General features: G+C 38.6%; 3 protein-coding genes across 7 annotated transcripts in view; all 3 read right to left on the bottom strand.

The window, feature by feature from the left end:
* Positions 1-21: 21 nt before the first annotated feature.
* GTF3C3 (general transcription factor IIIC subunit 3) lies at positions 22-22551 on the bottom strand. Of its 5 annotated transcripts, none has more exons than XM_075028042.1 (20): positions 22093-22546; positions 20846-20948; positions 18116-18312; positions 17573-17696; positions 16872-17063; positions 16431-16596; positions 15230-15377; positions 13419-13491; positions 12316-12402; positions 11162-11265; positions 10380-10551; positions 9715-9917; positions 8996-9097; positions 7939-8074; positions 7040-7277; positions 6482-6672; positions 5695-5819; positions 2803-2955; positions 1736-1862; positions 22-139 (listed from the first exon to the last, which is right to left on the bottom strand). In XM_075028042.1, the coding sequence occupies exons 1-19, from the start codon at positions 22189-22191 to the stop codon at positions 1740-1742; spliced, it is 2736 nt and encodes a 911-aa protein (XP_074884143.1). In that variant the 5' UTR covers positions 22192-22546; the 3' UTR covers positions 22-139; positions 1736-1739. The 5 variants fall into 5 exon arrangements, 4 of the variants coding, with proteins under 4 accessions (XP_074884143.1, XP_074884141.1, XP_074884140.1 ...); XM_075028040.1 differs by lacking the exon at positions 22-139 and adding an exon at positions 228-1643; XM_075028039.1 differs by lacking the exon at positions 22-139 and having other exon boundaries at positions 228-1862; positions 22093-22545.
* Positions 22552-22979: 428 nt separating this feature from the next.
* On the bottom strand, positions 22980-25815 carry C5H2orf66 (chromosome 5 C2orf66 homolog). The gene is made up of 3 exons (XM_075028058.1): positions 25684-25815; positions 24558-24758; positions 22980-23234 (listed from the first exon to the last, which is right to left on the bottom strand). The coding sequence occupies exons 1-2, from the start codon at positions 25804-25806 to the stop codon at positions 24576-24578; spliced, it is 306 nt and encodes a 101-aa protein (XP_074884159.1). The 5' UTR covers positions 25807-25815; the 3' UTR covers positions 22980-23234; positions 24558-24575.
* The window catches only part of PGAP1 (post-GPI attachment to proteins inositol deacylase 1), a 44123-nt gene continuing 43974 nt past the window's right edge, over positions 25703-25851 (bottom strand). The window contains exon 27 of the mRNA XM_075028056.1: positions 25703-25828. Within this exon, the coding sequence (XP_074884157.1) occupies positions 25825-25828 (4 nt within the window). The 3' untranslated portion in view covers positions 25703-25824. The remainder of the gene's footprint in view (positions 25829-25851) is intronic.

The raw sequence follows: 25851 nt of genomic DNA on the forward strand, positions 1-25851 counted from the left end.
TTTTGGAAAAGAATAATGCAAAGAGAATCTGTGTATTGGATCTCTGGCTTCTGTTTTCTAAGCATTAGTTCAGTGCAGAGGGCTGTATTTCCTGGGACATGATAAAACTTTTTTCATATGAAGGGACAGGAGTCATTTGCTGCAAAAAGAAAAAATCAATGGGGTTACAAGATGTGAAAAGGCCAATAAAGAATAAAGAAAACTTCAACAGAAGAATTTTTACCCCGGGATGACACAACAATACTATGCTTGTACATACATTGTGAGTCAGCTCCAGTTCACACAGCAAACAGTTGGCTCTCATGTCAAAAACAGTAATGAGGTATGACCAAGAATGAGAAACAAAATGGAGGTAAGGGAGTCATTCTCTCCCTTATTCTGCAGCTTATGAATACCCCAGGCTAACACAACTAAAATGGTTATTTAATTTATAGTTCTGCAAACTTAGCATGGGACTTGTATTTAGGCAGTGCTGCCAGGTACTATTTCCAAGTAAAACATGCTGTCCTTTTGCAAGTTAGTGAGACTGTCTTGGTATTTGTCTCTTACCTTTGTATTCTCACTATCTCTAGTGAAGTGGACATACAACATAGTTTAATTTAACGTTGAACTTGAGATAAAATTGCCTTACCTTTAGACTAAGACTTGTTTCTTAATCTGATTGCAGTTGTGTGAAATGATTACAGAACATAAATACATATAAAAGTGGGCTGTAAGCACGTAGCAGTAGTTAGCTGTGATACTTTAAGTAACGAGTGCTTGGGAGGCAACAGCATGGTTTGTTTTCTATTTAGCAAACTACCTTGCTGAAAAATATTCTTCAGCCTTATTTTTCTGTAGTGCATAACATACATCCATTTCTCTATATACATATAACTATATACTCTATGATAAAACATTGCATCTTGCTTCTCTTGCTGGGTTGGAAGCAGCATGCTTCCACCATCATATGCTACTGTTCAACTGTCAGAAATAATTAAAAAGCCAGACTGTTTGCAATGTATGTTAAATAACAAGTTGTATGATATTATTATATTAATTTTTGCTATAAGCTATTCAGTGGGATATATGTTTGCTGAGAAAGAGTAAACATTATCGTTAGTAAAAATGCTGAGGTTAACAAGTTCAGAAGAACAAAGATCACACTGATTTCAGTAAAACAGAAATCGATCTCCTTCAAATAGAACAGCTGTTAGGAATATGAACTAGAAAATTCTGAATACTGTAAAGATCTTGAAACACTGAGTTCTCCATCCTCTAGGGATTAGTATGAACCCATTTCTTCTATATTATTGTATTTTAATTCTGCACATTGAAAAACCCTCATCACCAGTGAATATGGCTTCTTGAACAACCTCACTGGTAACTAGTTGTAATATTGCACGTTGTGAATTTTCCCTAAAAAACCCAAACAAACAACAAACCACACTGGGCTTCAGTTTTCACTGCTTGATTCTATATACAAGACAGTATCAAATTACAGAGCAGTGCATCAAAGCAGAAAAGCCAGTAACAGACACACTTGGGCATGTCAGTGTTGTACTCAGAACAGGTGGTTTCCATCCATATGCGATACAGTTCAAACATCAGAAGTAGAAAAAGTCCATAAAGCTATATACAGCACAAGTCATGTCTCTGACCATCTATAAAAAAAAACAGTACATAAATCCAGTTTCCCCAGCACTGCATAATGCAAAGGTTAATATAAAGAGTATCAACTCCACCTGCCACAAACCTCATCAAACAACTGTGTAGGTATACAACATCTTTTGAGCCATTCTAGTATTTCCGCTGCTCTGATAAATAAGTGACAAGTTAAAGGCAGTATCTCTTCTCAAGTCTGTCTGATCAGTTTCTATTCCCTGTAAAAATAATTATTAAAAAAAGTTAGCTGTATGCAAAAATAGTATAAAACTTAAAGACATGAGTTGCAATTACAATGGAATCAAATCACATATTCATGGTTTATACAGGCTTTCAGCTGTATAAAAACAAAAGAATTATTCCTTGTGCCCTCCGTCTTTAATGGGTTTCCAGATGTTGTTAATCACCAAAGAGTTATATAATTACATAATCAAAACATTAGCTGTAAATTAGATAGGCAGCTCATAAAACAGGAAAGTACTATCTTAATTTGTCTTTGTATGCAAAGTATTTGTTTCTACAATCAGAACGTGAATACTGCCTGTATCTGTTACATGGTCCCAAGATTGCTGCTTTGAACTCCCAGCACTGGCTAACAAACACCCATGTTTATTACTTCACCAACCCTTCCCATTTTCTAAATACACTTGTAATTTTTCTACCTACCCATGCCAAAGCTAGGTAAAAAAAAACCTTCTCTCAGAGCAGACTTGTAAATGTATGACACATCAATTAGGATGATCTAATACAGATCAATTAGAGCAAAACCATGGCTCAGACGCATGCCAGCATTCTTAAGACTGGTTCATATTGCCCTGGCATGCTCTTTTATAGCATGAGTGGCTATATAGAACTTCCAGTTATAATTTATTGCATGTAATATAAATAAAGTTCAGCTCTTATTCAGGTAAAGTTGTTAAGTAACCTACTCCAGCCTATTATTAATCCTTCAGAATTCATAAACCTTTGAAATTAACACACGTGTATATACATTACCAGGTGACAATCGGATTTGGGCTTCCAATGACAAGGAACTACAATGCAAATTAAAGGAAACTCACCTACACAGATTTTATGTACTTACTTTAACTATGGCTGAGAAGTTATTAACATTGACCTGACTTTATTCTCTGTACATAACCTAAAAAGATACAGTACCTCTAAGGTAAGAGGAGGAAGTTCAAGTACTTTTTGGTAATAGTGGATTGCCAGGTGGAGTAATCCCAGCTGGTGAAGACCACGGCCAAGGTTGTAGAAAGACTCTTGACATGGTCCACGCAGGTCCAAGTACCGGTGAAGGAAGGAGAATCCCTGTACACGTATTAAGCATGTTTGTGACTGTTCCCTTTAAGAAGATGGCAGTAAAATATGCTGGAGAACAGGTGTTTAAATGTTCTATTTAAAATTTTGATCTATACTTCCCCACAAAACCACATGCAAGTTGAAGGCAAGAAGTAAGTCACGTTTGATTGTTGAGACCATAAAAACTGTGCTCTGTCAGTCTCGCTGCCATTGCTAACAAAGGGGACATCTTTTTAGTAAACTGAACACAGTTATTTAGTATAGTGACAGCACTAGCTTGCTAAATATGTAAGTATGTATGTACGTGTTTATGTAATGTACACACAGATGATTGGTTCATATCTGGAAGAGCTGACCACCTTAGAAAACATGCAGCCAAAGGACAGGCTAGAGCAAGATCTTATTTTTCTTAAAAACATCTTTAAAAAGATAATCCCCCACCACTTTTTTTTTTTTTTTTAAAGGAGAAAAAAAAAAAAACAAACCTTCATTCCCCTTCCTTCTCTCTTTGCCTTGGATAGTAGCAAGAAATGGTTTAATTCTACAACTTTTCAGAATTCTACAAAATTCTTAACTCCCTGAAGTACATATCAAGTGTTATTTCTGGAACGCAAGCATCTTCTTTTCCTGATCTTGTGCTCCATATAAATGTTTACTCCAATACCAGTTACCAGGGAAATTATCAGTGTATCATTTTATAAAGTGGCCAAAAATAAATGTCACTGAATAAGGGCAAGAAAAACCCATACATCCTAAGCAACAGGTGAGAGTTCATGTCCCTTCTTGAAGCCAGCAGATGGTTTACTGCCAAGTCTCCACCAGAATCTGAAAGGAAACTCATACCCAGCAATTCCAGTGCTATGCTTTAACAAATTGAAAGTTGAAGCACCCTGTAAGTGTTGCATTTTATTTTGCTTTTAGTTTAAGATTAAAATATATGCTCATATATTTAAACTGTATGGCTAGCAGAATCACAGGTGTACATATTTTCATTGCCAACTCTAGTCTGAATACCCACTCCTCCTCTGTGGCACGCTGTGGTTCAGACAGAGGAGCAGGACGCAACAGGTACTACATGCCTATTTGGGTGCTGATGTCCCAGAAGATGTAAAACAGGACAATGCATAAAGTGACAATGACCAGGCACCAGTGGAACAAACTAGTCCTACTTATACACTGGCGTGCTGTAAAGCAAGAGAAGTGATTTGTTTCTCATCTGTAGGATGTCACTGCCTACCAGCTTGGTGTGTTACCGACTCACCGTGACTCAAGGTTTGTATGATGCTATAAAGATGAATGGCATTAGACCACACGTACCTCCCATACAGAACAAAAGGAAAGACAAAGAGGCATATAGTATTATTTTTCATTAAAATGCAGTGTTTCATTTGACACTGAAGGAGCCCTGGGAGAAACTTTGGAGGGACAGATAGAAGAGGTGAATTCAGAAGGGAGAAATCAAGCACGCAACTTTTTCATCCTCTCCTTTTTCATCCTCTCCTGTGCATTTCGTTTTGTTACCACTTTAGAATGTGATGATTCTGTTGTAAATAGAGGACTTTCCTTCTAGGGACCATGTTGGTAAGCAGAGAAGATACCTCCTTCAAACTGAGGAATTAGTTCAGACACAAGCAGCTAATGATCATAATTTAGGCAACCAGTATGTCACTGTGGTTGAATTATTAATCAACTACAACAGGAGAAAGAGAGGATGTAAAAATACCAAGTATAGTAAGCAAGAAATGAGAAGAGAGAAAGCAGGGAACTTTACCACCAGAGGATAACACAAATAGGACATTGTTCAAGTACATTATGAAAGGAGAACACAGCAGCCCATATAAGACAGGTAGGCTGATTACAGAAAGAAGTGGATAAAAATATTAAAATTAGGCCGAAGTTTGCAAGTTCAAAATGTCTAAAGTTGGATACTGACATAATTGGTCTTGGTTTAGAGTAGCTGAGGCCCTATAGCTTTTGTCAAAATCAGTGCAAGCTACAGTTTTTCAGCAATTTCAGAAGTCATGAGAGCTCAGGATTCTCACCATATTCTGCTGACTCTGAGCTCAGTGGCCACAGGAATTAAAAGGCATTTCAAGTCAATGAAAATACCTGGTGGAAAGTAGAGGAAATTACTTTCAAGATTCTGTTTGGGAGTAATCAGCCTGCGGTTTGTAACTGGATCTGGCAGATAAAAGAAAAATGTGAATAAGGAACTCGAAAAATTGAGGGTAGCCTAAATTGGAGTTCACAAGATCTTTGTGAAGAGAGCTATAAGAGGCACCTAAAAGGGGGAAGAGAAAAGGAGAACAGGCTAAAAACCTACTTTCTAAGTCTGTAAAGTTTGCTTCAATGATGCAGTTTATGAGACATGTCTATGAAGGGCACGTGGCATAGATTCTACTCTATGGCACTTCTTCAGAGCAAGGCAGGGCAAGAATTTGGAAGAAAATCCAGACTACAGCCATCAAGACTGAAATTGGTAATATTTTCACAAACAGATGGCAGCTGCTAGCATCTATGTGAGTAATCATTGTATACACACAGCAGAACTAAAAGGAGAGGAGATTCAGATGGATATAACTATAGTTCAAAAGCATACTCATCTGTGTTCATGTTTTGCCACTTCCCTCTTTTGAAATGCCATATTAATTATGAAAAGTTATTTAAACAGAGTATGTTGTAGCCATAACTGTCTGCAAGATACAAAGCCAGGAAACACTACAGGTAAAAATAATCACAGTAACTCACCTGTACTAGAAGAGCATGCCTTTTCAACACATATTTCTGAGAAGCCATGTGGATGAAAGTCAAGCCAATACAAAGACTGTACAGAGGTTCATCTGGGTTTGCACGAAAGGCTTGCACATACTGTCCTAAAAGCAAATAACGGAATCAAAATGTTTGTTGTGAAAAGCATTCCTTAAGAATTTAAGGGTAAAAAAGAAAAGCTTCAAATGGGAAGTGTGAACTAAGAAATAGTTTAATACACCTACATCAAAATATACAGGAAAAAACATGAAAGAAAATCTTTTATTTTCAGGACCCCTTGGATTCTGAAGGAAGAATGCAGACTGTGGTGTAAAAACGTAAGCAGAAAACAATCAGACACAGAAGGCAAACATGGTCCTTGCTGGGATTTATATCCTGGAGGCCACACATCAGAAGTGTGACATTTGGAGGGCCTGACTGAAAGCAGTAGGTTTACTTCAAAGGCCTGCTTAAAACATCCAACCTGCTGTTTAAATTGGTCTGTTTCTGTCCTTCTTATACCTTATTATCATTAGCCTTAATTATCTTTGCAAGTTAGTTGTATTTGCAATGCGTGCTAAACTTGAAACACGCCAGCTTAATTTTTATTAGCAAAACTCTTTAGCAATGCTTTGACTTGTGTACAAAATAATTAAAGCACCAGACTAATACTGTGAAGCCACCTATAATTTTCTGATATATGAAAAATATTACTTTAATAAATCTTTTTCAGAAAAAAATCATTCACTTGTTACATATGTTAATATTAGAACATTAATGATATTACCAAGAGCGTGTTTGAAACTGCCAGATACAAACGCATTATGCCCATTTAGGACACACAATGCATGATTATCAGGATTTTTCAGCATCAAGCGGAGACAAAAGCGATGGTGACGGACATCCTGAGATTGCATAGTAACTTGATTGAAGATGTTCCACAGCTGTGGTTTATTGACATTTTCCATTACCATGATTCTATAGAATGAAAAGTATATAAGAAATTACTAAATGCTATATAGTAAATACTGTACCTGCAATAAAACCTCAACAGTTTAGGGAAGATAACAAAGAAGAGACACTCAAAGAGCAGGTCAGTGACTGAGGCAAAGTTGAGAGTGAAAGACAGAACCAATGGTTCTGGCCAAATCAACCAACCTACTGCATTATGCATTTTTTTGAATCGGAGGCTATTAGAAAGCTCCTTTCATTTCAATAGCCTTATCTGTTTTAGCAAAAGCTGAAAAGCATCAGCCTGCCTCCTTTAGCAATATTTTCAGCAGTATGATACAGCCTCAGTGGAAGCAGTTACAGAAGAGATCACTCTACCTTCTCAGTACCCCACCTGATATAGTTGTACGCTTTTCTGAAGTTCTTGTCCAGAATTGCAGCAGAGAGCCCAAAGTATTCCAGCTCCTTGCGCTTTTGTCTATCATCATAAAATGAATAATATTCCAGTGAGGAATCCACTAGTAGCTCTGCCTCCTTGTACCGGGATAGGTCACACAAGGAATATATAGCCTTCAGGAGGAGGTTCCACCAGTCATCTTTTGTCAGAACACTCGTGAGAACAGCAAAAATTGCTAAAATATTGAAGTCAGTAAGTTGAGAAAACTAAAACAAGAAAGCTAAACTCTTAAAAAAAAAAAAAAGGGTGCATATGTCAAACTGATCTTTTCAAAAACATCTCAGCATTAACAGGTAAAATAAAGACAAAATATTTACTTTTCTTAGTTTAAGTGCAGTTTGTAAAACAGTAGCAAAAAACCAGTCAAAAATTCGGAACAAATGGCAAGAAATACACACAGTTCAAGTTGTAAACATACTACATGAATACATTTAAGTTACTCTTTCTAATCTACCAAACAGTGCTTGAGAATGTGTAGCTTGGCTCAACCCAGTCTGGGCCAGTTAAAAAAAAATCATACCACTTTCAAAACATGTATTTCTAGTATGTTCTAGATTTGCGTGTCTTATATTTGCACAGAGGAGAATGTTGGACCATATGATCTCTAGAGGTCCTTCTCAATCTGAATTACCCTGTAAAATCTTACTACTTTTCTCTGATTGGGGATTGTTCCTTTAAGTTATATTATCTTCATTTTTGCTGCCTTCTTTGCCCTAGAAATAAAGCAATGTTAACATGAACTGCATGGATTTAGCATGCAAAATAGTAACATTTATTTCATTTTTCACAACTAAGGAATTCATCTTGTTGCTTTGTTTTTAATAAACATTTGTTACCTTTCGCATCGCAATTTGCTGTCTCTTGGTCGTCATTGTCAGAAATTTTATCCCTTGACACCTTAATAAGATAGAGGTGTCTCTCTCCAGATTTGGAACTAGATATCAAACACACCTGAGCTCTGCTCATTGCTACCTAGAAACAAATTTAAGGGCAGCATTTCAGATTACATTAATACATCCTATGACAAAGGCAGCTTTATGGCCAATCCATCTTGCTCTTGTTGCATGCCAAAACAGTCTGCAACTTAGAAATGCCACAATAGAGCAAGATCATGAGAGAGAACATTCTTAAGAGGAGCATTATCTCTGCATTATCTCATGCTCCAGTGCAAACTGGGCTACGCGAAAGAAAGATACAAACTCTTTAAATTACTTAAAACACTTCTCCTGAGATTGGAACATCCATGTATATATTGAAATCAAAACTATTTGCACAGAGGCATAACAAGAACAATGCCTTTCTGTATCAGTTTCAGAAATACGTGGATGGTCAGCTATTCAACCAGTCTCGGACAATAGTAATGGCTCTGACCAGATGGATAAAATTGAGGTCTAAATATTCCCCTCCCTCACTCCCTATTTGAAAAAAAAAACAAAAACCAATGAACACAAAACCACCACCACTGTATTTACTGGCTAAACAAATTCTTCTTTGGACATTTTATCACAAGAAAGTATTTAAAAAAAATAATCTAAGAAATTCAATGAAAATTGTTGAACTAGAAGCCAGTATCAACACTTAAAGAAAGCACTATGCTGACTGCTAAAAAGATTAAGAAGCAGCTTTAGTATTCAGTGTGTTCTATGTACACTGAGAAATAGAGAGTTGAAATCACTGTATTAAGAATTATACACACAAGTGGTCCGCTGCTCTGAACACTACAGGCAGGAACACCAGTATTATAGGCTCCCTGCAAGATTATTATCTAAGAAAATTATGAAGCAATATGCATTTAAAACCCACTAGCTTTCCTTCTGAGTTTGTTTGTTGCTTGTCTTAACCCAACTCATAGCTGTCCAATTTCTTAAAGCGTAGCTGGAAAGATTGGCTTACCTTCAACAGCATTGCCAGCATTGTAAGTAAAGTGTCTATGTAACCATACATTTTGCCTTGGGAATACAACAGTGTCGAACGATGGAGGAGCAGCTTTAATTCCTAGATAATATTGAACATTATTATTCAACCTCTTGCACAGAGAGTGAGTTTATAAAACAAACAATTTTGTCTCAATACAGTACTTAATAGGATTGTAAAAGCTTCTAGAAAGCTGTAAGAATCTTAGCAGCAGCAGGTAAGATCTCCCTAAATTGCCCTGCAGTAGTTACTGTTTAAAATTCTCAAATTTCAGAGAAATTTGGCATAACTCTTACCTATAGTGAAGATGCTGCTGGAAAGGGGATATAGAACCTTTGCTACGCCATCAGGTACAATCAGTAGAGGCCAAACCATGTAGCTCATATGTAGCAACTGCTGATGAACTTGATGCAAAGTGTTTGGTGTCAAGACTGGTTCTCAGTGGCCAAGAGCTTGTACATCACACAAAAGTAATCAGGTGGGACAGAGGAAATACTGATAAAATGGTCAGGGAGAAAGAGCCATAAGGACTCATCCCTGATACTCTGTAATGAATCATCTGCTGTGCTCTGAAGGCTCACTATGCTATAGGTAAGTAAGTCTCAATCCCTGGTCCTATATAGTTGACATCTTTGACTACTACCATAGTTTATCAGAGTAATATATCCTGAACTGGAAACACAGAACACTTTACCCACCTGCTGGGCAGCATTAGCATCCTGAGCCAGTGTATCTGGATCATACATTGGTTCCAGAGCCTCCAGAGCTTTTTCAGGTCGGCCCAGCTGCTGCTGAAGCGTTGAAAGTGAGATTCTTGCATCCAGATGCAACGGAGCAAGATCGACAACTTTGGCATAGCTCTCTGCAGCACGCTCCATGTGTCCCAACGCCTTCAAGCACTCTAGGAATACCATGAACAACACAATACGCTTAAATGGCAGAAAAAAAACGATTCCAAAGCTTGCAAAATAGTTAATGTACTTTTCAGATACTTTTTCAGTTAAAACCACGCAAAACCTGTATTATTAACGTGAAAATATTCAGAAATATGTACTGATGCATCCACAGCTTCATTTAAAGCATCATCAGTTGACACAGGATGGAATGCAGAATAGATGCTGCTTCACTTATACGAAAATAAAGTATTTTTAGCTGAAGTAAATTTCAATCTATAAGATGAACAAGAAAACACTCCATGACAGGGTTGTCATAATAAATTCCAATTACAGTTTTGCAAATACCAATTATCATTCAACACGTGTATCTAAAATTCCTGTGATCTTAGATAAGCGTCCCTGGAAATGCTCAGCATTATATTATCATCTCTCAGAACCACGTGCTCAGCAGTCCTGCTTCTTCTCACCCGCATGCCGAAGCCAGACAACAGCCAAGTTGTATCGTTCTGAACAGACAAGGGAACTCAAGAGAGGCAGTGCTGAGTTGTATTCTCCAACATCCAGAAATGCCTCTGCAACGTCCAAATACAAGTCACCCATTTCTTCTGGATTTTGTTCCACTAGAGTGGTCAAAAGAGGCTTTAAAAAAAGCACACAAAACACTAAAAGCACAAATAACAAACAAGAACATTTCTTTAAGGTATGGTTATTGGAAGCTTATATTTTTATGCTATGATTTTTACTCTATTTGCATTCTGAACTACACTTCCTTTACTTAAATGTTAGTTTAAAAGTGAAAAATAAAGTTCAGAATTCCTGAAAAAGCCACATTTTTCTATTCTAAACATTTCACATTCATACATTTCACATCCAATGTGTGAAACTGCCCATCAGCGAGGAGCGCTCTTTATGAAAGAACAGGCTTCAGATTTAGTAGGGCTTTAAAACAAAGTGAAGATGTGTTCCTTAGTGTTCAACAACTTTGCAGTGTGGTCCTGGGCCTGTCACAGCACATAGGCTGTGATTTAATGTGCTTTAGTAATACTTCCACTGGAGGCATAATTGATAAGGACAAAGAATAGTATTTCTGCTATTATAGGTTTGCTAGGTTTCTCTCTTGGAGTGGGAAGGATGCAAAAAAAATCTCCACAGCTCTCTCAATGACCTCAGTCATATGAAGACAGGAAAAATTACTTGCTTTGGTAATTTGTTAGAACATCCCCCAACTTCTGAGTTGGTTTCTACTTACATTGAGCGGCTCTAGGATGTTCAAGTGAACCAAGCACACCATCAGCTTGACCGTGATGTCTATGGGAACGCCCTCAGGTATGCAGCAGCTGACCTTCTCCACAACTGTGGGAAGATAAAGAATTTCTTTCTGAACCCATAGGCTTTAACAAGCACTTCACAAGCATCATATCCCCTCTGGGCCATCTACAGCTCCACTGAAGAAAATATATTCTCATCAACTCTAGCAAATGTTGGTGTAGGCCTAGCCTCTCCCCTTCTTTTGTATCTTTCTCGATAGTTGGCACAACTTCTTCCTGCTATCTCTGATTCTAATATTTTCATGTGAAGTATCAAGTGCTGTCAGTCTGCATCGATTTCAACAGCAGGATCCCGTAGGATGTGCTTACAGCCTTCACCCTGTTAAGATGTGCTTACTTCATAATGCTTTCCTTTAGCAATTTATGCATCTGTACCCTCTTCTCCTTGCTTTTTGAAGGAAATACCCTGTCTTAAGGTAGTTGTTCTTATTAAGCTAAGTCCTGTGTACCAGGGATCTGGCTGTATACATTGTTAAACACAGAATGCAATCTGATGAGAATGCAAACATGAGACAAAGAAGTTACCCATGACAATGCTAGCAAATTAAAAGTTCACACAGTAAAACTCCATTACCATATTTCCTTCGCATGAAGCCATGACACCTCCTTAACTACCCTGTTTAAGTTCTCCTTCACTTGAATTCTTACACCAGTCACTCAAAGGGTGATTGCTACAACCTGAGAAAACTGTGATTTCCAACATAAGGCTTCCCCATTACCTTCTACCTCCACATCCAATTACTGCAAATCACAACAGGCAGATTAATTCATCATTCTCTGAACATCTTAATTCCCAGCATGACAGTAACTATTCACCTGCTGATAAATCCTTACAAAATGAAAAATTTTCTTTTCAAAGTGAGAAAGCCCTGGGAGAATGCTTTTGGCTTTGGTGGCTGGCTGGGTTAGAAGTAAGTTCTGAGTAAGGAAGACAGTACACAAGAAACCTTTTCTGGATGAAGCTCTATTTCTCTGTGGTTAGAAATCTCTCCCCATTTTTATATGATTGCAACCTGGTTCCTAAGCATATAATCAGTTGATAACTTGTATGAAATAAAAAAATTAAATTACTTACCTGCAGCATTGGATTCAGCAACTGGATGACTCTGGTCGTCAGTCACTGCCTCCTGGCTTTCCTGAGTTTCTGCCACTGCCTCTGTATCTTTTAAAAAAGATTAGCAAATTACCCTAGTAGCACCAGCTAAGTCAAAAGTGACTTGCTTTTGAATCCATAATTGATTGGTAGCTTACTCTGAAAAGTGGACTTTTTGGGTTTTTTTGAAGGACAGCAGAGCAGGAAGCAGTCAAAAAGTTATAAAGCAACAGAGGGTGGGGAACCAAGCTCTTGGGTTGTTTTTAAGCTTTGTCTTAAGAAATCGCATGCCCCAGGTAACTTGGCAACACTGTGTTATAATTCCTAGACTCATCATAGTTTTGCTTCTTATAAATCTGTTAAAAGTCTCTATCAGGACAGTTGTTCATTGATCAACTGTATTTTCACCTGGTCCATTAAAGCAAAAAGCCAACAGAAGTATTTTATACCTACATTGGGTTTGGACCAGATTGCTGAACTAACCAACCACTTTAACCATAGAACAGAGTGTCTGCTTGTGGACTTGGCATGCTGTGATCATTCTACAGCCCAAACAAACATCTTCAGACTTAAGCAATGACTTTCACAAAGCAGGTTACTCAAAGACAACCTCCTTTATTCAATTACAAGCTAATATCTGTAGATTTGTATATACCAAAATATTTAAATGTTTAATAACACAAGTAGGGTTTATGAAGAATATTAGTCTAAGGTCAAAGGTTGGTATTCTTGAGTATAGGTGCCACTAAGCTTATCTAATTTTTTTTTCAGAAGCTATTTAGCTGGCAGAAATAACTGGTCTGATGCAAACACTCAGAGGAATGTTTAGAACTTTAAAAGGCCTCCAGTTGCCTGGAGAGCAGTCCTTGTCCTTAATGAGTCAGCACAGCTAATTGGACATCAGAGTAACTCCTTATAGAAAGCTGAGGTCATGCCATGTAATTCATTAAAAACACTGAAAAGTTTCAAAAGAGAAAAGCCTCAACATGCATCAAAACACACCCATGAGTTCAAAAGGTAACAGAAAGAAAGATATCATATTAGATGAACAGCAGGGTCATACTAACCGCTTGTTAGCTACTTACCTTTTTTCTCCTTGGTTGGACTTTTTTCTGATACTTTCTTTTCAAGTACAATTCCTGCAAAATCTGTAATAACCTGAAACAGACGAGTAACTCGGATCATTTTAAAGATTTAAAGGATATATGGAGTAACTAGCCCACACAGCAGTTGTTTTAGACATCACAAAATTATCAGAAGAAAAGCTGCATTCACTTCATATGGGGTTAGTTGACTAGCATTGAGTTTGATCACCTTATGTCTTTGTCCACTATTTTTGGACTACTTAGATGATCCAATCAGCATCTCTTTAGCAAACACAACAGTTACTTTCATCACAACTTGAAAAGTTTTTAACCTTTATATCTTCTCTTAATGCCTTTTGGAAGACTGAAAAAGAAAGCAAAGCACCAGGTAAACAGCTAAGCTCTCCATAGATCTTTCCAAAGTGCTCCAAGGATCCCTCAGCCTAACACATTGCAAGGAAACCATACGGTTTGTCTCAGTTAAAAGAAATAATTAAATAAAATTCACAGCTACATCCAGACATTTTACAACAGCCGTGGTCATACACATCATGACCTCAATAGAACTAGTATAATTCAGTAGAAGAACTAGAAATAGAAACCAAAGACAGACAATTCAAGACATTCACTTGCCAATGGGGAACTGCAAGGGGGGAAATGCACAAGTGTAAAGGACCATCGGTCTAAGACCCAATGCAGTTTGGTATTTTGTTCGTGAATTGAAAAGTAAATATTTAAGTCATTACTGTTGCCAAAACAAGAGTGATAAACACAGAGTACATGGCCCTTAGAGGAACATAACAGATAATTATGTTAAGATAGTTATTTTTTAAAGGCTTGATTTACCAGCTCAAATACAGTTTCAGCTGCTGAGGAACAAGGAACACCATCACAGGAATAGACCCGAGGAGAACCATCATGAAGAAACAGGGGAACAGTTCTATGACTGTATTACTAAATCTGGCAGCTAAATACTGTGTACATAAAATTAACTGTTTGATTTTTAAAATGGGAAGAAGTACAGAGAAGGGTCGGAGGAATTGTTTGCAGGTTCATGATGCTTTGCGCTGACAAAGAGCAAGCTAAAATAAAATTTTAAGGAGGAAAAAAAAAATGAGGTAATTTAGTATCAGCAAGTAAGAATGTTCACAAGGAGAAAGTCCCAACTAACAGTGTCTCTTCAGTCTATCTTGGAAAGTGTAACAATGGCCAGATACTAAAGTCTTTCCTCTCATAGCCAGACCAAATCAACTCAGAAACCTGCCTCAAAGGTGAGGGTTAAAAACTGCTAGAACAAATTGGGAACAGATAAGCAATCTTCTCGAACTCCTGATGACTTAAGAGTCAAGATGTATTGTCTTTCTGGAATGTATGCTTGATGCTTAACGCATGAATTCTTGGTTGTAACACAAGTATGCCAGATAAAGCACCACTGTCTGCATTTGAACCATTAGACTGTTCAGTGTCACCCTCTTAACCTTCAAGTTAGAGAATGCTCTTTGCTGGTAGTACTGACAAAACCAGCTCAAAGGTCTTCTCTGGCTACTAAGATTACGGCAACTGTAGAGAGGAAGGATCCCTGAACTTTAAACCTGGAACAGCACACAAGTCTATCAGCCCCCAACTTATTAAATCAAACCGTTAACGTCAACGCTGTTTTCCATAGGACTAATAGCAAGGAATCTGAATCTGATCGGCTCTGTCACTATAGAAACATGACCATATTTAAGCACTACAGGAATATAAACTGTCCATCCTGACTGGCAAAGAGGTGCTGAACATGATACAGAAATGCATTTAATTCTCCATACCGCCAACGCTTTGTCATACTGTTTGGAAGAAATATATAGTTCAGCTGCAATGTTAACATCTTCCATGGAGACAAGGCTCTGGTGTTTAGCAAAGGCTTCTTCTATTATCTCAATAGCAGAGGTCACATCATTGGCTTCATAATAACTCCTATAAAACACAGATATGAGATACTAATTAATTGAGATAACTGACAGTATGTACTTTGAACACTAGCAAAAGGATTTTCGTATTTCTTTTATTTTTCCCTATTAGCAAATATTTTAATTAGCAAGACTAAGTTACAAAAAACAGTGAGAAAGGGGGGGTTTTTTCTTTCCTTACAACTGTTGACAATTTTTATCTATTTCAAATAATTACCTTTTTTTCCCCCCCCATATGTTCGGACATTACTGGAATTTTCATCACAATATCCCCCACCTGGAGCCACATATCAATAATATATCACACTAACCTGGTTTCAGAAAAATCTTCAATAATAACATTGTTACAATACACGTCCTTGTGTTTTTTTGGTGCATTTCACAACCATGAAGTTCAAAAGACTTAAACTGTTTTGACACAGGCCAGTAACAGCCTTCTACACATCATGCATGAGAAAGCTGAGATATATAGTAGTTAAACAACTTACTAAAACTATGATAAGAGAGCTACGCACTTTAACCTCAAGCCTTCTCTGTCTCACGCAAGCTTCTATGACTTGATCTGCTCTCATTAGCAGAAAAGGGGAGGAGGCAGATTTCTACTTGCTCCAGAAACGAATAAAAAATGACACATAAAATTTATTCTTTTGCAGATGGTTTGTATTTCAGATTGAATACTTTGTTTCATTCAGATTTGCTGGCAGTAAGTTTCCAGGTCTCTAGTGATATTATACAGATTAAAAATGTACTGCATTTGTATATAATTATACTACTGCCATTTTTCTAGTAATCAGTATTTGCACTTTATTCTCTTAAGAGAATGCAACACTGCTAAGACGATGCCTCGATCCTACACAGGATTAATTCCCACATATCAGGCTTTGGAAATATCACAATAGTTGGGGGGGTGAATGCTTGTGGGGGAGTCACCCCCAGCAAAAACACCTGCATTCCTTTATTTCAGCTACATACCCAGCTTGAATCAGCTGCAGAGCTTATTAATACCAGCTTTTGGGAAACTCTGGAAAATCAAATCACAGTATTTTTAAATCCAACTTACTTTGCCATGTCTCTAGCCAACTGCATAAAGCGCTCTCCATCAGAGGGAGACAGGAGATTCAAAATACGCCTGTAGCCATCCATAGCCATCTTATGTTCCCCTAACTGTTCATACAGGCTTGATCTCTCCCACAGATAACGCACATTGGTTGGGTCATATTTCAAAGCTACAAGAAAAAGCGTATTAGCCTAGTTTAGGAAAAGGCAACAATGGATTTCACATTCATTTCCCTGACTAGATGAAAGTTAACAAACACGCACAAAGTTTTTCTAAGAAAAAGACACCCTATATTAAAGATTAATCTTTTACCAAAGTCTGGACAGAGGGTACCAGAATCTTTAGCAAACTGCAGCAAACTAAATGAGAAAGCAGAAGAAAACAAAATGACTGCCATTAGCACCTAACATTTATTTTAAACTATTACAATGGTTGCTACGCTACCTTTTGTGTAACAAAAAACAGCCTGTTTAATATTGTCCTGTTCCAGTGACATTTCTGCTAGTCTAACCCATTCCTCAGTATCACTAGGATTTAAGTGAGCTGCAATCAGTTCAAACTGTAATGACTTCTCCATATCACCCTGGTCTTCATAGATCATGGCAAGAGTGGAAAATGGCTCATGAGCAAGAGGAGCTGTGAAAAGACAAAAAGAATGATTAAGAACTATTGTTTTAAAACCACTCTGAAAGCAATTAACTTGCCTTTCTGCAAACAACAGATATCAGAATTATATGAAAAAACAACATTGCTGTTTAAATTCAGAAAACACTTGCAGACAAGCTCCAGTTTCTTTTTATAAACTATTAAACAGCCTGAGCAAATCTAACAACAACCATTTATAGCATTATTCCACATTGTAAGTCATGCTGATGTTTATACCTTGGTTCTACAAAGACAATAAAAGCAAACTGTGTAAAGCCAAGCAATGGCCCAGGCCTCTGCAGAATTAGGGTGCTAGTTTCTTTTTATAAGCAAAACAACAAAGGAAATGCACTACATATTCTTAATTCCACACTACTTGTACAGTGACTTTCCTTGTACTGAGTACTTTCATCATCAGTGGAGCCACACTGACTTTTTCTGATGCACATGGCAATTTCACCCCATCCTTAAAGCCAAAAAGGTTTACCATTCTAACATACCTTGTCGAATGATTTCCATGCACATTAGAATTGCCTCCTCACGTTCTCCTCGAGCAAACCTGATATTGGCCTCTCCCATCAGACCCCTTAAGGCACGAGGAAGTTTGCTGCGAGGTCTTTTCTCCTAAATGGAAAAAGGATATTATTTCTACCGAGGATTCAGTTGTGCCCAAATTCTGGAGACATCAGTCACACCTGTGCTTAACACAACCTAACAACAACTTATTTAAGTACTAGCGATATTAAAATACTGACCAAAATATTTGCTGATTTTCAAAACTGACAGAGTAACTCTGATACCTAATACAAACATAATCCAGACACTGGAAAAACTCACTTCATTATTTTTGAAAGTTTTCAAACAGTAATCTACAGTAATTTTTTAAAAAACAAAGACAGGTGACACCAACATAAGCAGAAGTATCCTACAGTGAATTATTTTCAGGCAAGTTTTTCAGCAAGTAGCTAAAATCACACAAACTGGCATTTATCCACTATGCTTCAGGAGATACAGGGAAGTTACATGAAAGTTTAAATACTTGCTTTCATCATTTTCTTGGTCTCACGATTAAGTACCATCTCCAACACAAAAACATCTCCAGCTGTGGGTTGTTCAGTAGTTTCTTCTTCCTCTTCTTCTTCTTCCTCTTCCTCTTCATCCTCCTCCTCCTCTTCATTTTCCCCAAGCATGGACGCAAAGACCCGATGAACAGATTTACTGACACCATCTGAAGTTTCTCCTGGTTGAGAAAGAAGCAAAAACAGTCTATGATACAATCAAGAGTACACACTGCTTGTTAGGACAAGTGCAGAGAAAACAGAATCCTTCATAATTAGTAGCCCACTTGAAACAGCTATTCTATAAGAAAAAGGCCTGCAGAAATGCAGAAGAACTATTAACAACCTCTTTGGTTTTAAAACTCTGCATTATTCATCACCAATGCTTAGTATGCCCCAGCCTCTAACATTTTTCGGATATTTGAAATGAAAGCATGGAGTAACACACAGAACGAAGCAACAGTTTATCCAACATTTTTCCCAATCCGTACAAAAGAAGCATATTAAGTGATTTTCAAGCACTAAACTGGTTGGATGGAATAAAGCTTTTCAGCTGAAGAGGCTAAGTGGGCAGACAATTATACTAAACAATAATGCAGCAACCCATTTTTAGAGGTAATTTAAAACAAGGTCTTGTAACCATTCTAACCATGACAATAAGTACCTTTCAATCTGTGTAAATGCAAAATCCAGATTATTCACATTTCTCCAGAAAAAGAAATAACAAAATTCTTTAAAAGAAATAAGAATATGATGCTACATATCCAATATAAATATGCTTAAAGCATATGATTTTAAAAATTTTCACATCTTTTAATTGCAACTTTTCATTATTAAGTTAATCCAGGGTTGTAACTGCCCACAAGTCTATGTCTATGCAAAATATCAAAATATGTAGTGTTCAAAGGTTTCAGCTGGAGGACTTGGCATCTAAAGATTTGATAAAAGAATAACCACAGTATCAAGTCGGGACTGAAAAATAAATCTATCATGTATTGCCTATAGATAAGAGGGAATTGAGTACTACACCTGAGTTTATAGTTATTTTTCTGTTTGTTTTTTTTTTCTGACTTGGATATATTTAGTTATTTTTATCCTGACTTGGATATTAAGCATCTAAAAATCAAGACTCTTCTTCCTCCCCTCCCTTCATCTGAAAAAAACCTAATTATTAATTTAATTTCCCTTTTATTTCAGTCTCCTAGGCTGCAGGAATCATCTGAAGATTGTAGTAGATTAGCTCTGAAGATTCATGTATCAAAAGTGATTTTAACAATGATGTTTTCTAACATTTTTCTTCTGAATATCCTAAGTCTGATTCTAATAGCAACTCTTTAAATAGTGATAAATTTTATCAATGCTTCCATGATTCTGACTGCTCTTGAGACTTCTGTGTTCTCTACGGAAAAGCAGACGTAACACTATCACACAAATCTATCAGGATATGTTTTTTCTTAGATAAAGATGACGTGCATGAAAAAACATGTAACAGACTGGGAGGAATACAAAGCAGAAAAAAGCAGCTTAGAGGTATTTCAGAGATATCAGCAAAAAGAAGGGGTCAATAAGGAACCACAGATATCTGGCTCCAACCACACTTCCAGTGTTCATTTTCTGTCCTTCTAGGATGCGGTCTGGCCATACTTTCAAAATTGAGGTTCCACTGATGCACATTTTAGGTAAGACAATTTAAGGCCTGTTTTTGAAATTTAAGAAAAAAAACCCCAACAAACAGAATGATGAGAATTTGCAGTGAAAGTAGCAAAAGGAGTCTAAGAACGAACACAAAGAGATCAAAAATTGCACTTTGCCAATGCTGTGAGATAGCAATCTCACAGGAATATGCCCTGACTGATGCATGGAGTACAGCTTCTGAAGAGAAGGTGTCTGAAACAGACTGCAGCACTCTCAATCCCACACCCAAATCCAGAACCTGAGGCATGGGATCAACAAGCATGGATACAAACTAAAGAGAGAAGTGCTACTCCTACCACCTCCTGCAAGTCCTTTCACTATGCAGGAACCCCAAGGAAGTTAAGCTTATTTTGCTAAGGCACCTAAGGAGATATTACCATCCCAGTAACTGCACAAAGGAAGCCAGCCAGGGAATCTGTAGCTAGGAATATCCAGCAGAAAATAAGGAGAGAAATAAATGTAGGCACTCTAAGCAGGCCAAAGGATAACTGAGCAAGAGAAAAAACACAAAGAGAAAGAAAGAATCTCCTCTTTTTAACTATTTTATTTCACTTCAGATGACAATGGAAGAAGGCAACACTCATACAGTGGAATCAAATATTCTGAAATATTCAAGTCTCAGCAAAAGACTAGCGAAGAGATGAACAGGAAAAAAGCGAAAACAAAACAGACAGAAGACTTTTTGAGATAAGTTAAAAACTTCAAATTATTTGCAACTTTAGAGAGAGTAAATAATTGAGACCATGTGGTTAAGAAGCCAGGAAGGGAAAAATTGAGCGTTTCCCAGAAAAAGATGGCCAACTGGCCAGATCCAGTTCCTTAAAAACACTGAACAAAGTTAGAACCCTGGCTATGACTGGGAACATCCTACAAAGATATACATTCTAACGCTGTGCTTTAATACCCACAGGTTCAAAAGCAGCAGCCAGGTATTTATAAGTCAGCCAGCTATTAAAGAGCAAATGCTTTCAATGACCTTTTAAATACATTTTTCACTGAAATTATTATGTTAACATTTACCATCAGTTTCATCCTGACTTTGGGATTTCCCGGATGCTTTTCTGGATGAAGACGGAGCCTCTACATCTTCAGCATTTTCCTCAGCAGACGCATTTTCGCCATCCTGCGTACACCAACAATAATCAGCTTTATAACATGACCCATTCCTATTTCCCCTAATATTTACAATTAGCATTTAAACCACTGGTGAAATGGCATTTAGACCTGCTAGTGAAACAGGTGGAATAAGTGCTATATTTTTAAATGAACAAAACCCAACTTGCTTTCAAGTTGTTTACATTCTTATCAATGTGAGGTGACTCAGATGGGGACTGTTCACATCACTTTTGACTGAAGAGACTAGTCCATTGCTTATTTGGCATTACAGTGAGGTAAGATGACGTGGTTAACTGTATTAAAAAAAATTTACAAATGTGCAATAAATCCTTTTAGAAGCCTGCCTTTTTAAACACAAAATGAAATAACAAAATAGCACTTGGTCATCCAGTAGGAAGGTTGCCATAGGATATCGCTTGTCCTTCCACGACAGCTGAGTTCTGCTGAATTTACTCCCTGAAGATCAGGAAATACAGAAATTCAGTTGTATTCTGACATAAAGATAGTGAAGTTAACTTTAACTGCAACACTCCAATCAAGCATACAGAATTTCTCAGAGTACCTCCATCTGCTTGCTTTAGACACAAAGCTGTGTCTGCCTGTACTTACTGCTTCCAAGAAGCCACAACAATTACCAAAAGGAGTCAGACTGGATCTCTTCCTTAGATCTCACACAGAAGATGGTGGGGGAGCGGTAGCACCGTATGCTGGATGATTTTATATCAAAATCTGCTTCTGCTCATTGCTCCAGCCTGAAGCAGAAATTAATTACGGTGCCTGAAGATAACTGCCGCCAGCGTTTGCCAAGTCCAGGGACGCAAGCCACACTGGCACGAACCAAACCGCTGCGTTCTGCACTTCGGAAAGGTGTACGCTCCCCCGAACAACTTGCTCTCCCGGGACCTAATGACCCTTGCCAATTAAAGTTAGCTTCTCATAATTTTTGCACAGAAATTAACAACGACGTAGACATCGTCAACAGCTGAGCAGAGCAGCACTTCACACGAGCCCAGGCACTCACACGCAGAAGAGAGGAAGCCACGCTGCTCCTGAAGCGGCCCCTGCCCTGCCCGGTGCTGTCACGGAGGGAGGCGGGGAGGCGGGAGGGAGCGGGCCGGGCCGGGCCGGGCCGTCAGGCGGGGCAGACTCACCTTCTCGCGGCTTTTGCGCTCCTCTCGCCGCCGCTCGAACTCCTCGAAGGAGATCTTCCCCTCCAGGTAATCGATCAGCTCAGGGCTGAAACCCGACATCGCGCCGGCACCGCCCGGGAGCGGAAGCGGCCGCAGCTGGCGCCGGGGAACCTTGTTCGGGGCAGGACGCGCGTCCCTCCCGCTATGGCGCCCGCCTCGCCCCGCGCCCTCACGCACGAGTTCCGCGCCGCCGCCACGGCCCGGCCCGGCCCGGCCCCGCGCCCCGCGCCGCTGCCTTGGGGCGGGGAAAGCATCGCCCCTCGGGAGCCGGCAGCCGACGCGGTTGGGGCTGGAGGCTCTCCCGAGCCCGGGGGGAGCCCGGGCAGCCGCGGCGGTAGGCGCTGCTGCGGTGCTCGCTGCCTCGGAGGGTCCAGCGGCCTCAGGGCAGGAGGCGTGAGGAAAACTCCTCTCTTACCGACCGGACTGTAGTGTCAGGTTAAAAAACGGGTGCCGTTTTTTACGTGAGAAGGGCTCCTTCACTTCCTATACTGTTACGGTACAGATGACTGACCGACAGGGGCACGGCCAGAGCTGGGGCTGAGGGGCTGGGGCTGAGGGGCTGGGGCTGAGGCTGAGGGGCTGGGGCTGAGGGGCTGGGGCTGAGGGGCTGGGGCTGAGGGGCTGGGGCTGAGGGGCTGGGGCTGAGGGACGGGCAGCCGTGAGGCCCGCGGGGCAGGAGGTGTCCCCGCCGGCGCCGGCCTTTCCCCCTTCCCTCCGGGAACCAGAAGACTTCTTCTGATAAAGAGGTATCTGGAAACTTGCTGCAAAACACCTTATGACGTCTAGCTCGAATAAACTGAAGGGTAACATTTATTTACCAGTTTCGAACAAAGACGCTTAGCGGCAGTTAAAAGGACGCTGTTGCACTCCTCATTTATTCACGTTTAAACAAACACAATTCTGCTAGGCAAACTGTAGTAGCCAAACATAACACAGTTGTTAACAGACAGCAAATGTGCTAAATACAGCATGATAACAGATTCCATAGGTGAAAACTGTGATAGTGAGGAAAATTTTGAATTGTTGAGTAACTGTTAAAAAGTCAAAGCACTAATATTTTGCTGTAAAGGTTACCACTTCGCATGAAGTTCAAAATTTAATGCCTGAAAAAGAGAGGAAAAAAAAGGATGTGAGACAAATACATAAATATTTATATGCAACCAGGGTACAATCCAAACCAAGTCCTGGTAACACTGGCTGAAATACCCCAACTGAGCCCAGCAGACCTCCACTTCCAGAGAACAGTTCTGAACACTGAAGAGAACTACCGTGATCATCCTGAATTATGTAGGACAAATTACTTCCACCAGTAATTTTCTCACTGCTGCTGTAAATTGCAGTACAGCTACAGCATCCCTTCTAAAGTCCCTTTTCATTTACTTATCAAGCACAATACTCATTGTGTGTTGAGGGTTTTTTTCCCTCTGACACAAACACTTGGCAAAAAGAACTTCGTTTTAAAATTTGAGTGCAGTCTTCATTATGATTCATGATAATAAGAATAGTGGAGCTGTGCTTTTGATTACAAAAAGAGATGTACTTAAGCAGGCAGAGAGCAGGACAGAGCTAAAAATCTGAAGTTGAATATTGATTACAAATTAATCTCTTTGAGATACTAGGTAAATCACCAAAACGCTTAGATTGAAAACTTACTGAAATCTTCACCTATTTGTAAAATGGGAGAAAACAATTATTTACCTTTCCTCAGAACTGCAAGTATTCACTGACTCTCAAAATGAGGTGTGAAAGGATTTATTTGTTACAGAGTATGGTTATGCATGGATTAGAATAGCTAAGCAGCACCTGCTATAAATTGAGACTGGATTTATTAATAATGCAAGCTTGACCCACTTCAATTTTATTTCATATTTATGGAGAGATGTGAATAAGTTGGCAATCCTTTTATTCAACCTTCAATTTTAGTGGTAGAAATAAGGAAAGCAGCATGAATGGACAAAGATGTAAAAGATGAGGTATGCTTTGTTAGTGCAGTATCTTACATCTAAATTAACTTTCTTAATATACATATATCACGGAAAATGAGTAGTCTCAATTGATAATTTTACTGATATCAGTTACTTAAGTAAAACCTGCATTCTTTATTTTCTGTACTTTTTCAGAATTCTTGTCCACATTAAAAAAAGGGAGAAAAACGGGGGGGGGGGGGAGAAAGAAAGAAAGAAAGGCGTGGTCTATATAGCTCTGCACAAGCACCATGTGTTATTTTACCAAAGCAGTAAATATGTCATATATCTCTACCTCAAGAATTTTAAACCTACTTCAGGCAAGAGTTAAGGTGCTACATTTTTAATTTCCTCTGAAAAAGAAGTTGTTTTCATACTCAGACAGAAATGAGAATCACTTGAATCCAAATCTTTCACTTGGTTACATGTAACAATGTTAGAGGAAAAGGCATCTTCTTTTACCTTGGTCAGCAGCATCTTTCAGCCTTTAAAATAATTTGGAAAAGAATTTTTCCTTTCTTCATAATCTGCAAATGCAGAAGCAATAGGATCTGAGTAGAACATGACAGGCCTTGGTCCTTCATTGTTCATAGTGAAAGTAGCTGGGAACTTTCTGAGATCAAGACCCCTGCCCGAAAAATAAGCCTGGAGCGTTCTGAAAAACTGAACATATTTCATATGTGAAAACAGAGCATGCCCAACGGAGATTAATTATTTCTACTGACACAAAGTAGATGTAATATTTGTTCCTATGTGGGATGAAATCCTCTATTTTGATCATGAACTGGTACAACACAAGCAATATAATTCAGACATGTCCACTCCATCCATGGCTTGTACACCTTATGTGGTGTCCATCATCTATGCTCCCCACTGAACCACAGAGGATTCAAACTGTATCCCTTATAAAATAGGCACAGCAAAACCCTTGCTGAGGGCAAACAGTACAGTTCTGTTACACATTTCTCTAAAATAAATGTTCTCCAAGAGTTAACAACAGTGGGCAGCTGATTTGAACAGGCCCCTTAGATCACTTAAAAGTAGAAATTAATGCTTCTTAAGTGAGGAAAAATTGTGGGAAACCGATTTTTTTTCCTTCGCAAATTCCTTATAAGATCCTGCAAATGTTCCATTAGTGATATTTTCTTACCTATAATTAACTTTAAGATCTTTAGCCACTGCTCACGACAATGCGTCAGATGCAAACTTGTTTGTACTTTCAGAAGATCAAACAACATGCAGCAACACAGTACACATTAGAGAGAAACGTAATAATAATTCCTCTTCTGTTTCATAAAACAAGTGGTTGTATAGTCAAAATACATTTTTAAAAACTAAAGCTGCTGGATGGAGATCTAAGGAAGTTTTATGCACTACTGCACACCAAGGTCTCTTCAGTTAAGGGGTACATCTTGACTGAAGAATGCTCAACCAGCTGTGGTTATTGACTATACAAAGTGCACAGTTACTAACATTACATTTAATGGGCCCCTTTTACCTTTAAATTTGGAAGATAAAAATTCTCATGATGGAGAACAGAAAAAAAACCCACAAAACTTATGCTATCTTTCTTGCAGCATTTCCTTACCAGGTCTCTGTTTCTAGGGTTATCTAGAGGTTTCCATTTTTCTTCTGGTTGGAAAGGAGCACCCTTTGCCAATCCTCTCACAGCCAATACTGTATATAGACACAGGAGTACCACCTTCCACATGTTGAAGAGATGAACAGACTATCTGTAAGAAGGACAATGAACCAG

Source organism: Buteo buteo, chromosome 5 (assembly GCF_964188355.1).
Source record: "Buteo buteo chromosome 5, bButBut1.hap1.1, whole genome shotgun sequence".
Classification (NCBI taxonomy): Eukaryota; Metazoa; Chordata; class Aves; order Accipitriformes; family Accipitridae; genus Buteo; species Buteo buteo.